The following is an 18822-nucleotide window of genomic DNA, read 5'->3' on the forward strand; positions in this document are numbered from 1 at the left end:
CAGTAATATCGATTCCCTCCCAACTGTGTTCAGAACACATACTGCATAGAAAAATATAGATTAAATCAGTTATATAGATTCCCTCCACATTGTGTTCAGAACATATTAAATCAGTTATATAGATTCTCTCCCAACTGTGTACAGAACACATACTGCATAGCAAAATATGGATTTAATCAGTTATATAGATTCCCTCCACATTGTGTTCAGAACACATTAAATCAGTTATATAGATTCCTCCCAATTGTGTTCAGCACACATACTGCATAGCAAAATACAGATTAAATCAGTTATATAGATTCCCTCCCAACTGTGTTCAGAACACATACTGCATAGCAAAATATAGATTAAATCAGTTATATAGATTCCCTCCACATTGTGTTCAGAACACATTAAATCAGTTATATAGATTCCCTCCCAACTGTGTTTAGAACACATTAAATCAGTTATATCGATTCCCTCCCAACTGTGTTCAGAACACATACTGTATAGCAAAATATAGATTAAATCAGTTATATAGATTCCCTCCACATTGTGTTCAGAACACATTAAATCAGTTATATAGATACCCTCCCAAGTGTGTTTAGAACACATTAAATCAGTTATATAGATTCCCTCCCTATCGTGTTCAGAACACATTAAATCAGTTATATAGATTCCTCCCAATTGTGTTCAGCACACATACTGCATAGCAAAATAGAGATTAAATCAGTTATATAGATTCTCTCCACATTGTGTTCAGAACACATTAAATCAGTTATATAGATTCCTCCCAATTGTGTTCAGCACACATACTGCATAGCAAAATACAGATTAAATCAGTTATATAGATTCCCTCCACACTGTGTTCAGAACACTTACATAACAAAATATAGATTAAATCAGTTATATAGATTCCATCCTTGTGGTGTTCAGAACACATACTAAAATAAGTATTAAATCACAGCTACATAGATGACATCATGAAATACATGTACATACATGTACTACATAACAAACTATGCATTAAATCATACTACATAACAAAATAAGCATTAAATCACAACTGAAAGATTAAAATAATAACAAATGCAATAAGACTAAGTAATGAAATCCAGACTAATTCTAATTATATTAAATCACAAAGTTCAGAACAAATTAAACAATAGAAATAAAATCAGGAAATACAGGTTAAATCTTAAAATGTACTTTAATTACCAAAATTTTGGCAAAATATAGATTAAATTGTGAATATACAGACTAAATTCCACAATAAATATAAGTCACACAAAATACATATTAAATTATGACACAATTCATATTAAAAAATGAACTACAGAATAAATCTTAAGATACGGATTAATTCATTCACACATGTATTAACCTGATATAATTTAAACAAATAATAATCAAATAAAAAATAAAAATAACATTATATTGAGGGTCTTATTTTACATTCTGAAATAAAAATGGCCCTGCACAGATAGCAAGATTATGGTTTGATTACAGATTCCTACAAAGGGAGATAATTACCTGTGTCCCAGTTCATGTGCTGCTATGATGGCCATAATCTGACTGTGCGTTTCTTCTACCACAGACACCGAGTGGATCTGACACATACGGCAATCCCAAGCTCTGCCTGCAGAATATAAAATATAGAGGTTCATTATTACCAGTGGTTTCCGGTATCGTCAATATCACCCGAGGCTTGCATAATACAAGATTTATTACTAATATATGATATTGACGATACCGAAACACACAAGGGTAATAATATCTTTATCATATAATCTCAAGCTTAATACAACATTTTTCTAAACTGTACATGGAACTTTAATTCCAGTCCGTCATTACTAGGTATTAAATTGACGTAAGAATATGAATGTCCTTACATAAAAATAAATTAGTATTTAACGATTTTTATTTTCAGAACGCTGGACTGCTTTAGTGTAGTTGCTATTAAAACGTTTTTGTTAGATAACTATGAGTGCATATGTCATTATGTCACCGTAGTAAGTTTACTTAAATGTCAATACGGTAGTACTAAACCAAATAACTTTCGGCTGTGTCAAAGTTACAGGTGCACTGAACTTTTGATAGAGAAGTGAACTCCACAAGTCCTGTGATTGGTTATAAATGTGAGTGTGTTGGTTGTAATAATAATAGTTTCATCTGGGTAAAACAAATATGCAATTCTATTTCATCTAGTACCAATGTGTCAAGTAGCCTTGTGCTTGAAACATGTATGGGGTACTCAAATTTTGTGCAGAACTAGAGTAGTCATAGATGCTACCCGTTATCTGAGAAATGAGCAGCTTGACCACCAATTTTTTTCTGATTCACTTTAAGTGTGAGGGGTGGTAGTATTTATATCCATGTCGTTTATGTCGATTGATACGCTGCATGTAGGAGTTTTAGCCACATATGTTACTATTGTCGTCTATGAGATTTGATTTGGTAGTATACACCCATAAACATAGTGCCGTGACCTCGATTAATCGACATCTAATTTGCAGTTATCAAATTGTCAGTGTATGATCTGAAAAATATCACATACTTTGATTGCATTGGAAATGCTAGATATTATATGAAAAATATAATATAATATAATATAATATAATATAATATAATATAATATAATATAATATAATATAATATAATATAATATATATTATATTATATTATATTATATTATCCACATATTTCAAGACATTTAGGGAAATATAACCAGAATGACACACTTGCATCATAATGATTTAACGTGCACAATGAATGACATAGTTTTGGCAAGCGACATCATAACTTAATGCGGCTTACCCAGTCTTAGTTCTGTATAAACGCTTTACAAAATGATGTCATTTCGTTGTGTCCTTCTAGTTACCTTTGAAATGTTTTGACAATGTCCTAGCTTGTTATTCATAAAAATAATATTCTGGATAATATGGATAATAAAGAAATTATTACACTCGCGTGTGAACTGTAACTGATTTTATGAAACTTGTGTCTGGATTAATGTATTACCATCACTCTCCCTCAGCAACACAAAAATCCAGACACATGTTTTGTAAAATCAATACGGCACAGTCTTGGATAATAATCTCTATATATGTCGGTTGTTTTTTGTGGGGTTTTTTTTTTTTTTTTTTGGGGGGGGGGGGGGGTAGTACTATCTCATTTGGTCTAAAAATATATTATCAAAAATTGTGTTTTCAAGAATGTCCCTCTACTCAGGTTGACTTATAAAAAAAATTAAAAAAATAATATTAAAAAAAAACCCTACTACATTTGATTCCTTTTACCCTACATATTAATAAACAGAAATCTCAAAATAAATAATAATAATAATAATAATAATAATAATAATAATAATAATATATTTCCTGGTAGGGTTGGGTCCACATTTATATTAATATCTATTAATAGATAGGAAGATATTTATATGTATTACCTGCAGAATTTGTATTTCCATCCAAAGAAAAGTCATACCTGAAAAATAACAGAGCTCTGAGTATAAGAAATGCACAAAATGTTTTTTTAACTGAAAGAAAGTGTTTTCAATACAAATGGATACAGCTTACACAACTGGTTCTATGAGAGAAAGTGTTTTCAATACAAATGGATACAGCTTACACAATTGGTTCTATGAAAGAAAGTGTTTTCAATACAAATGGATACAGCTTACACAACTGGTTCTATGAGCAAGAGTTGTACAGTGTGTGTCTTTGTTCCTGTTTTCCTCTAATGTTTGTCTCGGGGATAAATCTAAGCTAACGGATGCATGGTACATCTGTCTATGTGACTCCATTTACCTGTCCGTCTTTCTCTCTGTGACACCATGACTGGTATATCAAAGGTTATGGTATCGACTATCCTATCTGTGGGATGGTGTATTTAAAAGATCCCTTGCTACTAATGGAAAAATGTAGCAGGTTTCCTCTCTACGACTATATGTCAAAATTATCAAATGTTTGACATCCAATAGTCGATGATTAATAAATCAATATGCTCCACTGGTGTCATTAAACAAAACAAACTTCTTGTTCTCTCTCTGTGAACACTCACCCAATGACGGTCTGTATATCTGTGAACACTCACCCAATGACGGTCTGTATATCTGTGAACACTCACCCAATGACGGTCTGTATATCTGTGAACACTCACCCAATGACGGTCTGTATATCTGTGAACACTCACCCAATGACGGTCTGTATATCTGTGAACACTCACCCAATGACGGTCTGTATATCTGTGAACACTCACCCAATGACGGTCTGTATATCTGTGAACACTCACCCAATGACGGTCTGTATATCTGTGAACACTCACCCAATGACGGTCTGTATATCTGTGAACACTCACCCAATGACGGTCTGTATATCTGTGAACACTCACCCAATGACGGTCTGTATATCTGTGAACACTCACCCAATGACGGTCTGTATATCTGTGAACACTCACCCAATGACGGTCTGTATATCTGTGAACACTCACCCAATGACGGTCTGTATATCTGTGAACACTCACCCAATGACGGTCTGTATATCTGTGAACACTCACCCAATGACGGTCTGTATATCTGTGAACACTCACCCAATGACGGTCTGTATATCTGTGAACACTCACCCAATGACGGTCTGTATATCTGTGAACACTCACCCAATGACGGTCTGTATATCTGTGAACACTCACCCAATGACGGTCTGTATATCTGTGAACACTCACCCAATGACGGTCTGTATATCTGTGAACACTCACCCAATGACGGTCTGTATATCTGTGAACACTCACCCAATGACGGTCTGTATATCTGTGAACACTCACCCAATGACGGTCTGTATATCTGTGAACACTCACCCAATGACGGTCTGTATATCTGTGAACACTCACCCAATGACGGTCTGTATATCTGTGAACACTCACCCAATGACGGTCTGTATATCTGTGAACACTCACCCAATGACGGTCTGTATATCTGTGAACACTCACCCAATGACGGTCTGTATATTTGTGAACACTCACCCAATGACGGTCTGTATATTTGTGAACACTCACCCAATGACGGTCTGTATATTTGTGAACACTCACCCAATGACGGTCTGTATATTTGTGAACACTCACCCAATGACGGTCTGTATATTTGTGAACACTCACCCAATGACGGTCTGTATATTTGTGAACACTCACCCAATGACGGTCTGTATATTTGTGAACACTCACCCAATGACGGTCTGTATATTTGTGAACACTCACCCAATGACGGTCTGTATATTTGTGAACACTCACCCAATGACGGTCTGTATATTTGTGAACACTCACCCAATGACGGTCTGTATATTTGTGAACACTCACCCAATGACGGTCTGTATATTTGTGAACACTCACCCAATGACGGTCTGTATATTTGTGAACACTCACCCAATGACGGTCTGTATATTTGTGCATCCACATTTGCACAGAGCCATGTCAGCCTTTCTGCGTGTATACATGATTCAGCCACTAGTCACTAATACATAGTTATTATTTCAAAAAGTATGCCATGTTATAAATTCACATGAATTCATCTGTGTGTTTGTAAGGATTAGCCTCCCTGTGTGAGAGTAACAACCCACTAATCGTTATAAACTGGTCTCAGTGGCACAGTGGTTATGCCATCGGACTACTGGCTGGTAGGTACAGGTTCGCAGCCCAGTACCGGCTCCAACCCAGAGCGAGTTCTTAAAGGCTCAATGAATAGGCGTAAGGCCACTACACCAACTTCTCTCTCACTAACCACTAACCAACTAACAACAGCCCAGATAGCTGAGGTGTATGCCCAGGACAGCGTGCTTGAACCTTACTTGGATACAAGCATGATAATAAGTTGAAATAAAAATAAATTGTCATACCTGTTGTACTTAGTAAGGTACAAAATGTACATGTATGCCATATTATAATTTTTTTCTTATTTTTTTCTTCTGTGTCAGTCTGTATGGTCAATGTGTGCGAGTTACTCACCCACTAATGAGCATGGTGTGGTCGTGTTTAGGCAGGTAGGCCATGTTGTCGTATATCTATGTCCGTGAGTTACCCACTAATGAGCATGGCGTGGTCGTGTTTAGGCAGGTAGGCCATGTTGTCGTATATCAATGTCCGTGAGTTACCCACTAATGAGCATGGCGTGGTCGTGTTTAGGCAGGTAGGCCACGTTGTCGTATATCAATGTCCGTGAGTTACTCACCCACTAATGAGCATGGCGTGGTCGTGTTTAGGAAGGTAGGCCATGTTGTCGTATATCTATGTCCGTGAGTTACCCACTAATGAGCATGGTGTGGTCGTGTTTAGGCAGGTAGGCCATGTTGTCGTATATCAATGTCCGTGAGTTACTCACCCACTAATGAGCATGGCGTGGTCGTGTTTAGGCAGGTAGGCCATGTTGTCGTATATCAATGTCCGTGAGTTACTCACCCACTAATGAGCATGGCGTGGTCGTGTTTAGGCAGGTAGGCCACGTTGTCGTATATCTATGTCCGTGAGTTACACACCCACTAATGAGCATGGTGTGGTCGTGTTTAGGTAAGTAGGCCATGTTGTCGTATACCTATGTCCGTGAGTTACTCACCCACTAATGAGCATGGTGTGGTCGTGTTTAGGTAAGTAGGCCATGTTGTCGTATATCAATGTCCATGAGTTACTCACCCACTAATGAGCATGGCGTGGTCGTGTTTAGGCAAGTAGGCCATGTTGTCGTAAATCCACCGCGTGAATGCCATCAGCACCATCTGGGTGTCGACTGATCCGTTAACTACTGTCGCCGTTGTCCAAGAGGAGGCTGCTGTTGTCTGTGAAAATGTCAAGGATGTAGAGCCTTGAATCATTGACTTACACAGTATTTGTAACATTAAAACATGTTTTGTTTAACGACACCACTGGAGCACATTGATTTTTAATCATCGGCTATTGGATGTTAAACATTTGGTAATTTGTATCTAGGGAGAAAGAGATGGCAATAATCAATGTTAGAGGGAAGATAATTGATTCTTAATTATGTTAGCAATAATCAATGTTAGAGGGAAGATAATTGATACTAAATTATGTTAGCAATAATCAATGTTAGAGGGAAGATAATTGATACTAAATTATGTTAGCAATAATCAATGTTAGAGGGAAGATAATTGATTCTTAATTATGTTAACAATAATCAATGTTAGAGGGAAGATAACTAATTCTTATGTTAGCAATGATCAATGTTAGATGGAAGATAATTGATTCTTATGTTAGCAATAATCAATGTTCAAGGGGAGATAATTGATTCTTATGTTAGCAATAATCAATGTTCAAGGGAAGATAATTGATTCTCAAGTTAGCAGGCTTCCGGTTAAGATGGCAGTCAGCGAGGAGGTGGTTTTGTAAAGCTCTGATAACTTTTGTTTATTTACTATAATTTAGTGCTTTCTAACCTCTAAATATTTATATATTATCAACCCGAAGCTGTACGCAAGATAATTGTAAGTCTGTTGTGCGTTTTTGTAATTTTTAAATAGCTACCGGGTCTATTTTACAAATTGTTTACCACGTGTATGACCTTGGCCTTTATTGCCAGATATTAGCCGAGTTATACACGTGTTTATAAAATATAATTTTTGCTCCTGTTTGAACAATGTCTCACAAAGCGCTAGATAGCATCATGAATGAGATGGACAGGAGTTTAAATACCATAGCGGTCGAGTTGGCCACCGAAAGGGCCAACCAGTCGGTTTCGTCTTCCGATAATTTAGATATTTCAAGCCTCCCCGACGTGTCCCGCCTCGCTAGGGTAGACCGAATGACGTGGGACCCGTTGGGGGATACAAAGGCAGGTAAGAAGACGACACCGATGTCGTCGACCCCGTCTAAGCGTGCCAGGCGTAACACCCCACTCCCTGATGTTGGCCTCCCCTTCTCTGTCGAAAGATATGTGAGGGGGGTGCCTGCCCGGGGGGAGGGGATTTTGCAGTCGGAAGGAAACGAACTCACCCGTGAGTTGGATTTCGACAACGAGCTGGAAGTCAGCAGAATCACCGACCGGACAAATGAAGAATTTTTTGTAGCCAGACCTGCCCGGTCGGAGGTCTGCTATGTGTCTGACAGCTCGGGGGTCGGGAGCGAGCGACCGGACACTAGTGTTTACAATAAAAATAAAAATTTAACAACTGATTCAGTGTTTGTTGTAAACAAGGGCGAGGTAAGTGCCCCAACTTCGGACTCTCCAACTATCTCGGCCGAGCTACCCTCCCCTAGGTCACCGACGCCACCCCCGGGACTCCAGATGGGAGAACAGAGGAAGAGGAAGACTCCAGTAGCTCGGTCGCGACAACCAGAAACAACAAAAAAGGAAGGTGAGAGTAGCTATTTTGATAGTTTAAACGGCAGCCAATATGCCGTTCCAACCAGTAACCACTTCGCCCCCCTCAGTGGTGCCTTTTCCCCAACTCCGGTAGACCGTTCAAAAATGAAAGCTAAAAACCAAATAAATGAAAAATAAAAGATATTCCAACAATTTCAGGTCTTAGGAGAGTTTTGTTTGGGGATTTTGACCCGACCCCCTATGGGTTGGAATTTTTGCAACATACTATCAGGGACCTACAAAAGAATTCTAAATCTCCAACGTTTAGGAAGTCTGTCTTTTTCTTTTCTCGGCTTTCTAATGGACAGACTTTTATTCGAACAAGCTGTGATGCCCCTTTTGCGGCCCTGGGGTCTGTCCTCAACATTAGGCCCCACCCTGATGGCGGCGAAGTGGTTCCGGTTGTTTTCAAGGAGTGCAGTGCCGAGCCCACTGACGGTGATAACAATAAAATTTCTAATAGGCTGTCTAGTGACAGCTATATTAAAACTTTCGGGCCCGGCCCTAGCCAGAGCTTGGCCTTGGCTGGGTCCATCCATAAAATATTGAACAAAACCCTCAGCCCCCGTCTCAAGGCCACTGTCATTGTTGACAGTCGAAAAGGTGTTGAGATGGGAGTTGAGATAGCTGAAACGCCGATTGCCCAGGGCTACGATTGCGTCCGCGCTCTTAGCGGTGGAGACAGTTTCGATTCCTTTTCAGAGCGAGCTGTCAAAACTGCATGTAGACACCAGGCTGCCAAACCAGTGAATACCGGCGAGCGACAAATCCCGAAGCGGCATTCGGCGAGTTCTGGCGGAGCTGCGGGGGTCAATACCTCGGTTGTTGTTACTCCGGGCTCAGCGGTGACTCCCGCTACGTTGGTAGGATACGCGCTTTGGGAGGGTCGTCTTGCGGAAATCCAGACCCGGGTCCCCCCTGGCGATGAGTTTACTCAGGTAAGCTACAATAAAAGGAAGCGTCGGTATGCAAACTCTCCTGACTCTAATCTTGCTGTAACCCCCACCGCTGGGGATTACATAAAAACAAAATCCGTTTCTCCACCCCCCGCGGCCAAACGAGTTAGGGCTAAGAGGAGGGTGGAATTAGCGTCTACTAAAGCTAATACAAGTCTGCCGACTAAATTAAACACCACTGTTATGGAGGTGGATGCTTTTCCCCCGCTGGAACCTGTGGCCCCGGGCCCCCGGGGGGTGCCGGGTGAAGTTTCCCAATTTTACCAGAAAATTAAGCCTACTAGAGGGGGAGGGTGTGTGAGCCAAGTGCGCCCACCACCTGCCACTCAAGATAACCCAGTCCCCTATCATACTGTTCGCAGAGGAGGGTCGACTCAACAGGGAAGAGCCAACCTCCCTCCTACCTCGTCTATTAGGAGGATTGTTAAAACCGACTTGAGGGGAGTTCTAGGGGGAACTCTTCTCCAGTCGGTTAGAATAGCCAACCCAGATCTATCCATTACAAACTTGATTGTGTGGAATAATGGCTACTTGGATGTCCTGCTCGCCCGCCCCCCGGGGGTTGGGACCATAAGGGTGAAAGGGGTGGTACACACCCTCCATCCATACCAGGGTAAACCAATAAAATGCGCCAAGTGCCAAAAGTGGGGACATACCCAAAGGAAATGCAGAGCAACGAGGGAGCACCCCATTTGCTTCAGGTGTGGGAGGGCTCACCCCAGGAGGACCCCCGACAGTCTGTGCACTAACTCTGTTTCTTGTGCGAACTGCCGGGGACCCCATTGCACTCATGACAAGGAGTGCCCTGATTTTAAAAGAGCGTTCCGCCTGATGGCGACTAGGGATCCTCCCTCCGAGCGGCCCGCGGGTCGACAAGCGATACCACCGCACCCCACCGCTTTGGTAACTGGTGCAAATTGAACTAGTAAGACTGAGTCTTCCAATGTAAACATTGGAACTCGGTCTGCTAATCGCAATTCTTATGCCAGCGCAGCCTCAGGGGCAAATAAGTTGAGTTCTGATAATCCGATTACGGCTCTCGATTTGGTTAGGGTTATTTCAGGTATCTTTTTGACACGAGAGATTCCAAAAGCCCCGAACACCAAATTCTTTTTAGATGATATTATTGAGGCCTCTAGAGATGCGTGCAGGGTTCTGAATGATCACCTGGCCATTAAAGTTAATTCAGATACAATTGAAACACGTAGTATTTCATGGTATAAAGCCAGGGATCTAATTGTTACTGAGAGCAGGACAAATGCTGATGTGGATTAACTCTAAATAGTTTCTCTAACTAGTACTGCCCCGCTTCTCATCATGTCTTTACATCATATAGTTAATAATAATAATAACAATAACAATAGTAATCGGAAGGTTGATCATCGGGGCCTAGTAATTCTGCGATGGAACGCCAAGGGCCTGCGGACCAACGGACCAGAACTTAAATTTTTTTTGGAATTAAATAAAGATATAGATGTTATTGCCATTCAGGAGTCCTGGATTACAAATATTACAGATAAAATTAAAAGAACTAAATTATTTACAGAATATAAAATTACAGGTTTTACTGGACTGTTTTTTTACGAATGACAATACAATTAGGGGTGGGGTAGCTACCTTTGTCAGGAATGGTATGTCCCACTCGCAAATTGAGATCATTAATGCCCATCCAAGTATCGAGGCAGTAGGAGTCTCTATTCATACTAAAACAGGGGATATAAATATATTTAATTATTATATTCATCCATTGGCTTCCGGGAAAAAGTTAACTATAAATAATCTTTTGGCACCCATTGGTAACTGTACAAAAAATTTAATTATTTTAGGGGATTTTAATTGTAAAAATAAATTATGGGGTTCAAAAGTTACCAATTTGCAAGGCCGTACTATAGACACTATCATTGAAAAACTTGAGTTGGCCTGCTTAAATGATGGAAGCCCTACTTTTCTTTCAGACACCTACCATACTTGGTCCTGTTTGGACATTACATTGGTCTCTAGTAACATGGCGGTGGGTTGTGAGTGGGAGGTTCTTGATGACCTGGGCAGCGATCATCTACCCATTAAAATTACTTATAATATTTCAAATATATGGATTGATAAAGTATAAAAATAAATGGAATTTTAATAGAGCCCCCCCCCCCCCCCCCCCCCCCCCCCCCGAACCCTGCTCAGAGAAGGATGACCTACCGTATAATGCACCTTTCACATTACAGGAATTGATTAGTGCTTATGGTGGTCGAAAGGCCACAGCTCCTGGCCCAGATAATTTCAGTTATATATTTTTCACAAATATGCCCACCAGAACACTTAAACTCTTCCTGGAATTTAATTTAATATGGAGGGAGGGATGCCTTCCTTTGGAGTGGAAACACGCAGAAGTGTTTGCACTTCCAAAAATGGGTAAGGACCTCTCCCTCCCTACTAATTACAGGCCCATATCATTAACATCAAGCGTCTGCAAGACCATGGAGTGCATGGTAAATAATCGCCTTATCCACTTTTTGGAGGTAAATAAATCGTTGTCTATTTTCCAAAGTGGTTTTAGAAAGCATCACTCCACCATAGATCACTTTGTTCGTCTTCAAACCGAGGCAAAAGATGCCTTACGGAATGGACACAAGGTGGGAGGAGTGTTTGTGGATATAGAAAAGGCATACGTCATGGTCTGGCGACGTGGTTTGTTAATAAAAGCTTATCGAATGGGGATTAAAGGAGCGATGTTCACTTTTATTTTAAAATTCTTGGAAGATAGAACATTCGCTGTTAATGTTAATAGTTGTTTTTCCCCCATTCTAACTTTGGAAAATGGTATCCCACAAGGCTCAGTGATAGTGCCCACCTTATTTGCAATATTTATCAATGATTTGGCAGAGGCACTCATCACTAGAAATAAAAGTAATAATACTAAACTTAGTATCGGTCTGTTTGCAGACGATACGGCCTTCTGGAGAGTAGGAAAAAACTATGACCACCTTTTAGAGGATCTCCAGTTGGATGTTAACAATCTAGCACTATGGTCTAGAGCTTGGGGTGTTACCATTTCTAAATCTAAAACTAAAAGTATAATTTTTTATAAAAAAAGACAATTTAAATCCGTTTGTGATCTAAAACTTAAAATAAATGAGGTTATTATTAACCAGGTGCAATTGGTCAAATTTCTCGGAGTAATCTTTGACCATAACCTTAGTTTTGGAGAACACATAACGGAGGTGACTGGTAACTGCACTATATATATAAATTTACTTAGGGCATTATCAGGCACACCCTGGGGTGCTGATAGAAAAACGCTGCTCATGATCTTTGAGGCATTTATAGTGTCCAGATTGCAGTATGGAGCCCAGGCCTTTGGATGTGCTTCCCAGACTCAGCTGAGAAAACTGGATAGTGTGTATGGTAGGGCTCTCAAGGTAATGGTTGGGGGAACTATCTGCATACCGTATGATAGTGTCTTGGTAGAGCTGGGGGTAATGCCATTGGCCCTTAGGAGGATCAGGCAGGGGTTGAAATATATTAATAAAATCCGTAGCCTTGTGCCTGATTCTCCAGTTAACAACTTTAAACCTGTTAAAGTAAATATAAACAGAGATAGGGACATATTTATTGTTTCATATTTAAATAAGTTTGCAAATGACTTTGGGATTGTTGGCCTTCCGCTAAGCAGAATAGAGACATCGGTGGATCTGCCGTGGGTGACCAATGTCCCAAAAGTGCATTACCATATCAGGGAAGAAATTATTAAAACTAATAATCCTAATTTTAAAAATATTATATTTCAAGCAGTGGTTGGAGAAATCTACCCGGATGTGACTCAGGTCTATACAGACGGGTCGAAAGACCCAACCACTGGTAAAACAGGAATGGCCTTTGTTATTAATAATTTTAAATATTTAAGGAAACCGATAGCCATTAGGGCTAGACTATCGGATAACATTTCAGTTTATACATCAGAATTAATGGCCATACTGTATTCCCTGAAATGGATTGAAAGATATCATGTTAATAATAGCCCCAATAGATATGTCATCTTCTCTGACAGTCTTAGTGCCCTGCAAGCAATCAATGGAGCCCATAGTATCAGATCGGAAATTATATATAAAATTTATAAAATATATTTTAATATTGCTGCTCTGGGTATCCAAGTCGTTATGGAATGGGTTCCGGCTCATATTGGAATATCTGGTAATGAAGCAGCCGATGCCAACGCTAAAAAGAGTTTGCTGGAACCGGCAGTCGGCGTTCCAGTAGAACATAATGTTAACGAAATAAATTCCATAGCTGAGCCACACCTGGTGGCTCTGTGGCAAACCGAATGGAACCACAGAGCCAGGGTGTGGCATGCCTACATTAAACCAAAAGCGACCACTCCTGGGCCAGTTTCTTTTAATGTTAAGGTAACTAGAATTATTGCAAGACTTAGAATGGGTGTCTCTTCGGCTTTAAATGATGTTAGATTTAAAATTTAAAAAGTTAAGTCACCCAACTGTTTAGTATGTCATACAATCGAAGATGTTAATCATTTTTTGATAAAATGTACTAAACATGACAAAATTAGACTGAAACTGGTTAATTATTTTATTAAAATTAAATTAGAGTTTAATGCTTATAATTTATTAAATCCACCTAAAGAATATAAAAATACAATAGACAGGTTGGTCGCTTTTGTATATCAATCTAAAATAAATATATAATATTATAGGGTTCTCCTGGGGGCGGTTCCTGCCATAGCCTAGGCATTGTTAGATTGGTGCAAATGTGGCAGGCCTGTTCCTTTTATGGGACCCACAATAAATAATCACTGTTGGTGGGCTGGGTAATAGCACTCATTATTGTTTGCTCCTCACCCCTTCTGGGGTTGGAAGGATGTTACCTGCGCCCCTACTGTCCGGTCTTTCGCCCCTTCCGTCTGCAATGTCGCGCCTGGCTTGCTGGATTTTTAGTTTTAATGCAATGTACCGGTTTTAAAATTATTTTAATTATATTGTATATAAATAGTATATTGTATTTTAATTTTTAAATTTTTTTTTTTTTTTTTTTTTTTTACTTCGGGTTGATGATGGGGTTGCTATCTGGCAGTAACAGTCCCCTCCTCGCCGACCAAATATATTGTATGAACTGCTTTTAATTTTTATTGGGTGTTTATGTTTTAAAATTGATAGGTTTACAAGCGTGCTCTTTTAATTTGTTTTAATTTATTTTATACGTGTTTTTAACTTTATTGAGATAGAGGGAAATGGGACCCTGTGGCGGCTGCTTAACCTCCTTTAATCAACCTCCTACTAAATAATAATAGGGCTAAAATAAAGAGTTTCTGTACTATTTGTATTTTTGAAATGCTCGTTCTAAACTTGCGACAAAGTTTTAAATTAAATGGTTTTATATTAATTATTATTTTTGGAATTGCGCAAATAAAAACTAATTATATAATATCCGTATTCCCCATTGGTTTAATTTCAAAATTGTCCTAAGTAATTTCTGTCCCGGATTGGGCCCCTGGCCTCCAGAGACCGAAACCGGGGTGGACATGCTCGAAGCCTTAGTGGTATAGGAGCATGGGAAAGTCTTCACACACACTCAAGTTAGCAATAATCAATGTTAGAGGGAAGATAACTAATTCTTATGTTAGCAATGATCAATGTTAGAGGGAAGATAATTGATTCTTAATTATGTTAGCAATAATCAATGTTAGAGGGAAGATAATTGATTCTCAAGTTAGCAATAATCAATGTTAGAGGGAAGATAATTGATTCTTAATTATGTTAGCAATAATCAATGTTCAAGGGAAGATAATTGATTCTTATGTTAGCAGGGCTGCGTACCCTGTATAAATTTTTACAGTAAGATAGTTGATATTTTCCTGTATTTTGCCCAAAAATTCTGTATTCCTGTAATTATTGAATAAAAGTCTCTGTACAATCTGTATTAAGTTCTGTACAAAGTCAAAGTTGAAGTGATGCTATCACCTAATTTCCCACTTCTGGGATTTGTTCAATATGGTGCAACACATATACAAGTTATGCTGATTCTTTGTACTGCGAAAACTGTTAAATCTTGAGGTATTTCCATTATTCACCTAATATCGTATATATGGTTAAAATTTATCTAAATGTTTCTTTGTACTGCGAAAACTGTTAAATCTTGAGGTATTTCCATTATTCACCTAATATCGTATATATGGTTAAAATTTATCTAAATACAGTCATCTCCACTTATTTGCACATCGGTTTATAGCATAATTCGGTTAATCGACTATTTTCACCCAACACGGAACCATTTGCCCGTATAACACTACAAAACATCCGGTTAATTGCACAGACTACAGGCTATATATCGGTTATTTGCACATATAAATAACGTAGTTTTGTTTTTTTGTGCTAAATTAATGTCACAAATAACTGAGAAAGTCTATCAAACTTTGGCAAAAAAACTCAAATAAATCACCGATTAATCTGCTTTGTTTGAGCTCACTGTGTGGCAAGCCGACTGTAATCGCCGTTTACAGAGTCGACGTGTGACATGCAAATGAGATGGTGTGCACGTTACTACTGGTGAATCACAATACCCGACTACAAGATTTAAGAATGACATAAATAAGTTGAATAAACCTAAGACCTAATGTTTTGTTTGCAATATATTGCTGTTAATCAGAGGCCATCTCAATAACAGGTAACTCTCCGACTATTATTTTTAGAAGTACCACCGCCTGTGCGCTTGTACGCATGCGCACTCAACTATTGAGGCCCTATTCGATTGACGTGTTCAGGGCAATCATTGTTCTGTGTCAATTACGTTATGTTGAGAAGCCTTGTTAGTAATTAAAAGATTACAGATCAATCGTCCTAGGCGGTTATGTTTTTAATAAACGTGACCGAGAAAGGGTTGTTGTTCACTTATTCATTAGATGCAGTGTACGCTATATCTGTTAAACGCAAAAGAAACGATTTATCACTTGCTTCCCAGAAAATATAGCGAAAAAAAAAAGACTGGTGGGGGAGGTCGTCAAAAAACAAACATAAAGACCGTTATTTATGGATCGTCCCTAAGTTTCTGCTATATTGTTAGACACCAATCAGTAGGACCGCACCATGAAGGTCAGTCAATTGTGTTAGACCGGACATGCATGCAATGCAGACTGCTGCAACTGATAACGATTCACTAGCCGAGCTTAACTTTAATTGCTTAACAATAGCAAAGTCATTATTTGGGGATCACAAATAATACCAAAGCTTGCCATAACTTTTGGGAGGGAAAGAACACCATACCAGCAAATTCATACAAGTTCACGTAATTCTATGGTAAGGCGCATTCGGTCAATCAACAGCCCGGTAATTCCGGAAACTGACGTCATTTTGTAAACACGTGCACTGATGAAATGTGAACTTTTTGATGGTTCTGTTGTTTCAAGTTTATCTCATTAACTACATGGCTAATACACTTTGTGTACACTAGTGGATGGTCAGTGTTTTTTGTTAATGCACAAAGTTTGTGTTTTTAGAAAACGACGCCCAGTGACGGACGTTGTTGGGTTGTTTTTTTTAAAATGATTTCTGGTCTGGCAGATTAAAACAAAAACGTCATGCTAATTATATATATATATCGATCGATATATTTTTTTACATTTATATATATCCAACTGCATGTGACGTGTTAACTGTAATAGTTCCGGTATGAAGTACCGCATTATGCTAGACTGTCTCCCATGCCACTTTGTAGTTGGATGGCTGTTACAAAGTGAAAGTCGGTACTCTATCGGTTAATCGACTAACCCGGTTAATTGCACAAAATCGAGCAGCACCGAGGGTATGCAAATAAGCGGGTTTGACTGTATATATACATGTATATATATTTTTGCTACTTAAATTTTAAAACTTATGATTAGTTTTAAAATATATGTAGTAAAAATGTATTTAGATAGATTTTCATTTTCCATGACCAGTATTAAAATTCCATGACTTTCCAGGCCTGAAAAATGACTTTTACAAATTTCGTGAATTTCCAGGATTTCCATGACCCGTACGACCCTGTGGAACTAATTTGCACAGCACGTGTTTGAGATCAGAGCATGGGAACAGAATAAAGCTGGGTTTATACTTTTGACGCCATTACCCGCCGTAATTCGCTAGCATACGGTACGCTAAACTGGTTGGCAGCGTCAGCTGGCAGTCACATAACCGCGCGTTTAGCGTCATTGTCCCAAGTGTAAATCAATGCTCGCAGGCGCCGACCTATTTTCAAGGCTCCACGGAGATATTTCAATTTTACCAGATGTTAAGATGGCTGACATAAATGCTAATGCAGCAGTTATAATTGAAAGTAAAGTTTCTTTTTATTTAACGACGCCACAATAGCACATTAACTGTTTAATCATCGGCTATTGGACGTAAAACACATCATGGTCATTCTGACAGTTTCAGGGGAAACCTGCTACATTTTCCCACTAGTAGCAAGGAATATTTTACATTCAGGATTAAACATACCATGACCTTTGTCCAGTTGTGAAGCAATGGTTGGGATGGGGAAAACCCAATCAGAGAATGAGTAAACCGAAACGAGTCAAACTCCCTATTATATGTGTCGCAGAATGATGTGGCTACTTTTGACTGGCTGAATTGTTGGCGTTTGCAAGCGCACATCTTGAAAGTTCAACACCATTGACCTGTGCTTGCTGATGTTTAAAGTATAAATCTATGCGCTGGCAAACGCTGGCTGCGGCCGTATGCTAGCGTATTACAGCGGGTGATGGCGTCAAAAGTATAAACCCAGCTTAAGCCGGGGTGGTGACTGCAATCGTTTTTAGGCATGGATACAGGTACAGAAAGACACTGTTAACAATAAACTGTAATCACCAGTCGACAATTACGACACTTCCGTGCTATCATTCACTCATACCACGTGATCGACAAGTGACATTGATAGAGAATTTATTATAAGACCCCCCCCCCAGTTTACTACATCAATATAATCAGACCATAATTAAGTAGGCCTATTGATTAGACTTAACGACCGTGAAGGCGCGAAACACTCGTAATTCCTGAAGACTGGTTTTAAGCATACATGCATCATTGATGAGGAACACTGACCAGTCTTGTTGGATTAATTTTTCACAGGGTCGTAAATTTTGCGCTAAATGTTACTTTTCTTGCGCGAAAATAAATGATTTTACAGTAAAATAGACTGCTTTGCGTACTTTGTACTATCAACAGATGTCACTTCATGTACAGCAAGTTGCAAATTATATCTATTATGCCGACTGCAGGCAGTGTAACTGGGGTCGGCAGCATGTGTTCCACGGGGCGATTTTGAACGAAGGGGATGTTTAAGCAATGTCACTGAAAAAAGTACAAGAATGAGAAAGTATATGAACGAAAGCTTTATTTGACCATAATTTGCACACTTTTATATATATATATTAAAACCCCATATTTTTGCAGTGATGGTACCCGTACAATCGGCTGTAAAATCCGTACGCCGTATAAGTCGGCCTTTTAACCGTACAAAATATGGCCAATCCATACAAGTACGCAG

The 18822-nt window shown here is 39.1% G+C and overlaps 1 protein-coding gene across 1 annotated transcript in view; it reads right to left on the bottom strand.

The window, feature by feature from the left end:
• Positions 1–18822, bottom strand: part of LOC121377151 — a 109103-nt gene that overhangs the window by 14807 nt on the left and 75474 nt on the right. The window contains exons 19-21 of the mRNA XM_041505049.1: positions 6655–6797; positions 3428–3465; positions 1513–1618 (exon numbers count right to left, since the gene is read on the bottom strand). Of these exons, the coding sequence (XP_041360983.1) occupies positions 1513–1618; positions 3428–3465; positions 6655–6797 (287 nt within the window). The remainder of the gene's footprint in view (positions 1–1512; positions 1619–3427; positions 3466–6654; positions 6798–18822) is intronic.

The sequence above is a fragment of the Gigantopelta aegis genome, chromosome 7 (genome assembly GCF_016097555.1).
Source record: "Gigantopelta aegis isolate Gae_Host chromosome 7, Gae_host_genome, whole genome shotgun sequence".
NCBI lineage: Eukaryota > Metazoa > Mollusca > Gastropoda > Neomphalida > Peltospiridae > Gigantopelta > Gigantopelta aegis.